The sequence below is a fragment of the Lipophrys pholis genome (assembly GCF_963383615.2).
Source record: "Lipophrys pholis genome assembly, chromosome: 17".
Lineage (NCBI taxonomy): Eukaryota > Metazoa > Chordata > Actinopteri > Blenniiformes > Blenniidae > Lipophrys > Lipophrys pholis.
Genome location: NC_137643.1, coordinates 17,123,399 through 17,130,781, shown reverse-complemented (window position 1 = coordinate 17,130,781; position 7,383 = coordinate 17,123,399). Strand labels below are relative to the sequence as shown.

Genomic DNA, 7,383 nt, shown 5'->3' with positions numbered 1-7,383 from the left:
TTTGCATTTGTCGCACTGATATTAAACATTTTCTATATATTGAGTCACTTTCAGAAAATAACTTTCACGGCTGTCAAATGTCCAAATGCGTCAGAATAATAGAAATGTGGTTCATGTAATCATTGTTAAGTGCTCGTCGGGGCTGCTGAGCCCTGCAGGTGGTCGTGCTGATAAAAGCTGTGTGTCACTGTGAGCACACACCTTTCATATGCTGATATTTCAGCCAGAAGTATCATGAAAGCTCACGTCACTTGTTTCTCCCTTTTTTTTTTTTTTTTTTGGTAAAGAAATGATTTTGTGCCCAAGCCTGGACGCTCACTGAGCGAGTGTTATGAAGGCCGAGCGCACCCCCCCCCCGACCTGCAAACGGTCGAACCCGCGGGCTCCAGTCGAATGCTCCTTTGACAAACGTCTTCAAGAAAACAAACAAGCCGTAATTAACCACACCATGCCTCCGCCACATCACTTCCTCTCTAAAGGACTCGGTCTCCGTGGATACGCTGTTGCCAGGAGACAGTAAGGGAGGGCAGGGTTGATGTGTCAGGGACAAACTGAGGGGCAGCAGGGTTCACGTATGTAATGATCCTTCTCAGTTCACAATCTGCAACTTTTAAGTGCAACATATAATGATTTCTGGTCAAAATAAAGTCATAATATTGAAGGTATCAGTATGTGTAGGTTATATTTAACGCTTCCGTTTCTGTTTAAGTATTATATATTTTTTTTTTTGGTTGACTCTACAATCTTATTTGAAATTATACGCATTTATTAAAACTTTTACAACAAAGTTGACAATGAGGTCAATCACATGGGTCGCAAAAAGAAAAGGAAAGAGTCGATTACATTAGGTTACTTTTCGGAATCACACAACATAACTAAGATAGAGTGAATGTTCAGGACCCGTGATGTTGAGTTGTTTTCAGAGAAGCTGTGAGCATTTCCAACATGGGCTAGTTTCATTAGAATCGAGAGCTAATTTTCCGCTGCACTGAGAGGTTTGAGTCTGGGCTTGGATTCCCTTTCCTCGCAGGGTTTGCACATTTCCCCCATCGCTTTTCTCCAGGTTTCTTCTAATATAGTCAAAAAACGTGCATTTAAGGTTAATTGATCACTCAGAATTTGCCCTGTTGAATAAAGTACAGTGAAAAAGTTAACTGAAAAAAATCAATAAAAGGAGGCATATCGGGCGAGCAATGCCCTCATGAAGCATAACATCGTCTTTATGTGTATCTCATTGCCTGCAAGAATGAGGCGAGGTCAGCGGTTGAAACATTACAAAGACTGTAACAAAGCCCCCTGATAATATTCTGAACTTCTTCTTAATTCTTCGCTTTAAGTTACATGTATCTTTATGCACTTTGATGTTATAATCTATAAAGAAGATCCCGTTTTTCTGTGGCCTCCTTTAGTGTGTTGTTGAGACATCCAAAAGAAAAGGGCAAATGTGCAATTAAAACATTAGTTTTCCATTAGCTTTTCTACTTCTTTTTTTTTGCAGAGTCAGACATTCACTAAATCAACGCCACCGTCTAAGCTGTTCTACTCATGGCGATGTCACTTCAAAAAAGAAAAAGGCCTATTTTTAGTCCGGCACACATCCCTGACCTTATTCTGTCACCGCAGTTGTGACTTGGCACTGAGCGGAGTCTCATACTGCTCTTAGAGCATCACCGTCCAGGTCTCCTGAGTGGGTCACTCCACTCAATATGCATGTGCTGGGCAGTTTGTATGGGATTCACTGTTATACCCTTCTACCAGACAGAGGAAGAGGGGAGGCTGTCGCTGTGCTGCCATCTGTTGGTCGTGTTCAGTCGTAGTTCCTGGAGAAGCAAAGGAGTTTCCTGAAAAAAAGAAAGAAAAAAAAACACCAAAGCCCTTTGCCCTATTTACTTCTCCCTCATATCTCTCACAGATTGGGAGATTGGTCAGAAAAGGAGCACCATGTACAGCTTGCTGTAACCTGTATCCAAAACCCACACGTTCCCCAGAAGAAGAGTTGTTCAATCATTTCTAAGAAGCCAATCTGAAATTCTTATCGCGCGGGGAGGGGAGGGATAAAAAATACTGCACGGTCCAAACGTCAGATTTATTTACAAAATGTATTTACATGACTAGCGAAACCCTCGGCACCGACTAATAAGACCTCCCAACCTTGGGGAGTGTCAGACTTTGGAAGTCCGTCAGTGATGGGTCTCTCTTTGGAGTAAAGTGCACGATAAAGAGGCTTACAGTTAAACTGCTGTGGTTGTGTAATGGCTTCCGATTGGTTAATCCTTGTGCTCGTCTGTCATTTTCTTACTGAGCGAGAGACCTCTCATTGCTGTTTTTCCCTCGTCTTTGCCGTCCGCCTCGGTGCCGTCCAGAATCTGGAGGACCGCCTGGTTGAAGTCCTCCGGCTGGTCGGCGAACACGTAATGACCGGCGCCTCTGATCACCTGACGAGTTCAAACAGAGCAGAAACAGTCGGAAACAGATCGATGGAAAAGGTACATTTTGTAAGGCCGTGTGTGTGTGTGTGTGTGTGTGTGTGTGTGTGTGTGTGTGTGTGTGTGTGTGGGTTGGGTAGAAGCTCCCAGCCAGTATAGACTCCCCTTTATCTGTCTCTGAGAGCTTTCGTAATAACTGATGAATGACCCAAACTGTAAAGCTGTGGATCAGGTAGTACAGGGGGTCCTCCATCGAATGCCATCTAATCTCCACGAATGTTTATGTAAATGAGGTAATATGACCATTTTAAACTGATTAAAGACGACAATTAAAGAGGTCAAATTTGCTGTTTGAATGAATTCATCCATCATGTCGGGCCCCCATTAGAAAGTGACACGACTCGACTTATATAAAATTCAGTAAATAATTTTAGAATTGCAACTTCTGAATACAGCTTTTTTTTTTTTTTCCAAAATCCATCCATGGTTTTATATTCTATTCCCCTTTTCTCAGTTTAAGGTCACTGGAGCCGAACCCAGCTGACTGTGGTGTGGACACGTCCATCGCACGGCAAACGCACACACACATTCACGCCTACGTATAATTCTGTGTTACCAATTGTCCTCATGTGCTTTTGAGCTCACGACTCCAAAAGTCTTCATTGTTTCAGTGCAAATAAATAAGAATACATTATTTACACCAACTCAAAACAAACGTCTTCTGCGATGCTTCTTGCATGTATTTACAAACTCCCTAGCATCGCTGATACATGCTGACCTCACTCAAACACTAAGATGTAAATAGATTTTAAAAAAATCAGCCGGTTCTTTTTCAGAGAAATTACAGTAAAAGGTCTCTGGTGGGACGTATTTGATCCATATGTTTGACACTCATTGACATTGACAACAACCGGGAGCTCATTATTTAGCTGGATGGGGTCTTGACTAATGTTTCTTCACACTATCAGATCATTTTTGATTGTATTAAACCATTGAGCAAGTGGGAAACATCATTTTAGATTTGACATCATCGGTTGACCTTCCAGCCTAAAATGAACCTACTTTGATTTCCACATCCGGTCTGGTTTTCTTGAACGAGTATCCGGAGTCGCTGTCAATGCTGGAGCGTGATCCGTAAATGAAGGAAATGGGAATGTCCGCCCTGACCTGGCCGATCCGCTCCAGCATGGGCCTCCTGGCCCAGCCGTAGGGAATGGTCATGTTCCTGAAGGCCGTCTCTCCGCTGGAACAGACGGAAGTGAGCTGGGGTGGTTAACCTACTGTGTTTTGATGCGCCGCCCTGAAAGGTTTTGTTACCTCGGAGTCTGAGCGTTCAGGTGGTAGATGTAGTCGGACACAGTGTTGTCGGCGAACACGGAGGAGTACTTCTGCTTGAAGTCTGACCGGATGGTCTGGACCAACATCGGACCTGAAATGAGCAGAAAGACATTAGACGTCACACACTGATCACTGTTTTCCACACAAGAGAACGACACTCTGCTCTCTGACCCAGAGGTCCGGCCAGCCTGAGTCCCGCCAAAGGGTTGAAGGGGCTCATGACGGCGCCCATTAATCTGATCCACACCGGGATGGAGGCGTGGTTTTTGTTTTCCGGGCGAGCTGGGAATCCCCACGGCTCCACCAGCAACAGATGTTCCACCCTGGCCACAGACAGAAGTACGCATTAAAAATGCAGACGTTCGAAGACACATTCAATGTTTGTGGGTTTGTTGATGATTTGTTTGCTATTTTTTACCATTAGGACAACTGCCTCAAACATAAATAACTGTAAAAACTGCTTAATTTGACAAATATCTGCCTACAACGTACATATATTGTTGGTTTAGTGCTCTCTTCGGAGACACTCAAACATAAATGAAATGCCTGAATCATTTCATTTATTCAGAATGTTATTTTAATTTCTCAGCTTTAAACTCCATCATCCAAACTCCCGCTCTTCCCATTAGGGAGCAAACAGTATTTACTTACTTACTACTTTTATTACTGTAATTAAGACTGTCTTCCACAATAATACCAAAACAAGGTTGTTATGTGGGGAGAACACACTAGTGGCTGTCCCCACACACACACACACACACACACACACACACACACACACACACACACACACACACACACACACACACACACACACACTCACCTGTGTGGGTGTTTGAGTGTGTAGGCGGCAGACAGGTATCCTCCGAGGTTGTGTCCGAGCAACACCATCACCTCCAGCCCCACCTTCTCCCTCCACGCCTCCAGGGCCGCCACAAACTGCTCCTCGGCCCCCTCGGCGCTGGTGCTGAAGTGGGGACGGCTGCTCCGGCCGAAGCCCAGCAGGTCGAGGGCGTAGACCGGACCGCCGCCAGAGAGACGGTCCAGGTTCTGGGCCCAAAGGCCGACCCCGCCTCCGAAGCCGTGCAGCAGAACCAGAGGGGTCCTGGCCCGGGCCGGGGGCTGTGGGGTGGACGGGGAGCAGGGCTGCGGGTGGGTGGAGAAGGCTAAGGTCCACAGGTAGTTGCTGCTGGATATCCGGACGTGCTGTCTAGAGAACGGGCTCTTCACAGCTGCAGGAGGAATCGTCTCAATCACTTCAGATTGATGACACAAATCAGCTTTTCTGTTTTCTTTTTTTTTTATCCCCAGCCATTTCCTCAAAAAGTACACTTACTCTTCAGCATTTTCTCCTCCGCCTCTTTCAGCTGAGAAGGGGACGTTGGGCACCAAGAGGGAAGCCAACTTAATATCCAGGAGCTGGGATTCAGGCAGTACACAGGCAGGCGGGATACATACAGCACATGCAAACACAGGCAGGTTGTAAAGTGAACTTTGACCATATGACATTGGGTTTTTATTATCAGTGCTGCTTGTAAGCAATCTTCCTTCTGGACAAAAATAAAACCCTTCACAACATGTGAGTTGTAAATCGAAACACTTTGCCTCTTGTGTGTACTTTGAGACTTTTATATCCAATAGCAGGATACAAATAATATATATTGAGCTGACTTGCTTCCAAAGACACACAGTTCGTTGTAAACTATATTCAATACTACAGTTTTGATTCCTCATGAAAGAAAAGCTCTAAAATCTCACACCAACCTCAAATGAAGTGGAGAGTTTGTTAGTTTTTGTTTTTTCGTGAATGTGGATCAACAGAGGGAATCCTCCAAAAAACCAAGACATACTCTGGTACTACTTATTTTGAACAGAATAAGTTAGTTTTATTATAGGTATGTGTGAGATAACACTCATCCTGAATAACATCATGACTTATATAAACATTGTACATTGATTTAACCACAAACATACGTGAGAAACGAAAGTAAACTCTGATGAAATCATATAAAAACAGAAAAAAAAAATCACAGACATGCGTGAAAGAAGACATAAATAGAGCTGACCTCTGCTCCTGGATGGGCTGTACCTCCTCAACCATGCGTCTCATTTCGCACTGACGTTCCTGATCCGGAGCCGCAACTTTTGTAAAGTACAGTCACAATACGCGGTGATGCGTTCAAGAACATACTGGAAACCTGAAGAATACCTTTAAAACGGCAAAACACGATTTTGAGAGATATCTTATCGAAAACACACAACAAAACTGAGTTACCACGACGTCTATGGATTTGGATGTTCTTGCATCACTTTTTGAGAAGGGCGTTATATTAAGTGCTGATATGCTTTATTTTTCCGAGTGTCCATGAACGCATCAGCACAACATGAACCTTAGGGAAGGTGGGCGACGACTCCTCCACGCTCACTTTAAAAAAATAAAAAAATAAGTTGTTCTCTAAAAACTTCGTGCGCATAAATAAGAAGAGTTGCTTTTATCTGCTCAACTCTCTTCATTGCAACAAGGGTAATTGACATTTATATTCAACCTTCTTCTTCTTCTTCTTCTTCTTCTTCTTCTTCAAAAGAATAAATGCTATTTAAGTGTTTTAGTTTGTTTAAGTGCTCCACTATGAGTAAATAAAGTTTCGTACATATTTTTGTTAAATTAGCACATATATCCGTTGTGATCTTTCAGCCAATCAGAGGCGTTGGTGCTTAATTGATAATTATCTAGTTCAGCAAAGTCATAAGTCACATTTTACCCAGCACACTGTTTTACCTTGTTATATCCATTTATGTCAAACTCTTATTTCAGCAGGGCACATGCAGCTCACTTTGATCTGGAGTGCTCCATAAGAGTCAAATAAAAGCATGATAATCAGGTACCAGAGGGGCATTTAAACACCAGAGCTGACAAAAGCCACAGTGAACAATGAGCAACACACCCTGAGCCTCATGAGCCATTATCAAAATAAACCTTTTAAATGCCCGAGCTCTCCAACATTTAGTTAAACCAGCCAGCCTGGTCAAGAGAACAGCATGAATTAATGAAGCCTCTATGTTTTTTAATGAAATGACTCATGGTAGGATTAATCATTTTCAGTAATATTCTAGTTTTCCCAGACATACCTGTATATAATGGTGCATTCGGGACACGTTCAGCAATGAAATGAATTTAGTTCTATTATGGAGAGTAACATTCAATTTATTCTTAAAATGGAGTTGTATCTGGACACATCTCCACCCCTCAACTGCCTTCAGCACAATATTGTAAATTCGAGAAGTTATATTTGTAAACAAACAAACAAAAATGTTTTCCTACATAACATTAAAAATATTACCAATTTATCTTCCCTCTAAACCATGACCTTCTAAAATTATTAAGCTTTGTATATATTTTTACATTTTTTTGGGGTGTATTAGCTTAATACATGGATATTTTGTATAGTCGCATAAAACTGAATTTAAAATGCAACTAGTTCCTCGAATTTGTCCTGTTTTGACTCTTCAAAGAGGCAGAAGGTTCTGACATAATCTCTGCAACAATAAGTATCTTCACTTATGTTGGTGCTCTTGATTTTTGCATCTTTAAACATGTTTGGTTTAACCCATCAAAGTG

At 42.5% G+C, this 7,383-nt stretch overlaps 1 protein-coding gene across 3 annotated transcripts; it reads right to left on the bottom strand.

The window, feature by feature from the left end:
- Positions 1-751: 751 nt before the first annotated feature.
- On the bottom strand, positions 752-6,085 carry LOC308123113 (1-acylglycerol-3-phosphate O-acyltransferase ABHD5-like). Of its 3 annotated transcripts, none has more exons than XM_080485393.1 (8): positions 5,831-6,085; positions 5,101-5,183; positions 4,588-4,996; positions 3,936-4,087; positions 3,744-3,855; positions 3,489-3,669; positions 2,300-2,435; positions 752-1,820 (listed from the first exon to the last, which is right to left on the bottom strand). In XM_080485393.1, exons 1-8 carry the CDS (start codon positions 5,872-5,874, stop codon positions 1,702-1,704), a joined length of 1,236 nt encoding a protein of 411 aa, XP_080341519.1. In that variant the 5' UTR covers positions 5,875-6,085; the 3' UTR covers positions 752-1,701. The 3 variants fall into 3 exon arrangements, with proteins under 3 accessions (XP_080341519.1, XP_080341520.1, XP_080341521.1); XM_080485394.1 differs by having other exon boundaries at positions 1,189-1,820; positions 2,312-2,435; XM_080485395.1 differs by lacking the exon at positions 752-1,820 and having other exon boundaries at positions 2,068-2,435; positions 4,588-5,020; positions 5,831-5,936.
- Between the last annotated feature and the right edge of the window lie 1,298 nt (positions 6,086-7,383).

Bases quoted from the DNA above. Each gene is read 5' to 3' on its own strand.
- LOC308123113 (XM_080485393.1), bottom strand. From the start codon at position 5,874: ATGAGACGCATGGTTGAGGAGGTACAGCCCATCCAGGAGCAGAG. The intron at 5,184-5,830 runs GTCAGCTCTATT...CCTGAATCCCAG, and splicing joins CAGCCCATCCAGGAGCAGAG to CTCCTGGATATTAAGTTGGC. The intron at 3,856-3,935 runs GTCAGAGAGCAG...TGCTCATTTCAG, and splicing joins CAGGCTGGCCGGACCTCTGG to GTCCGATGTTGGTCCAGACC.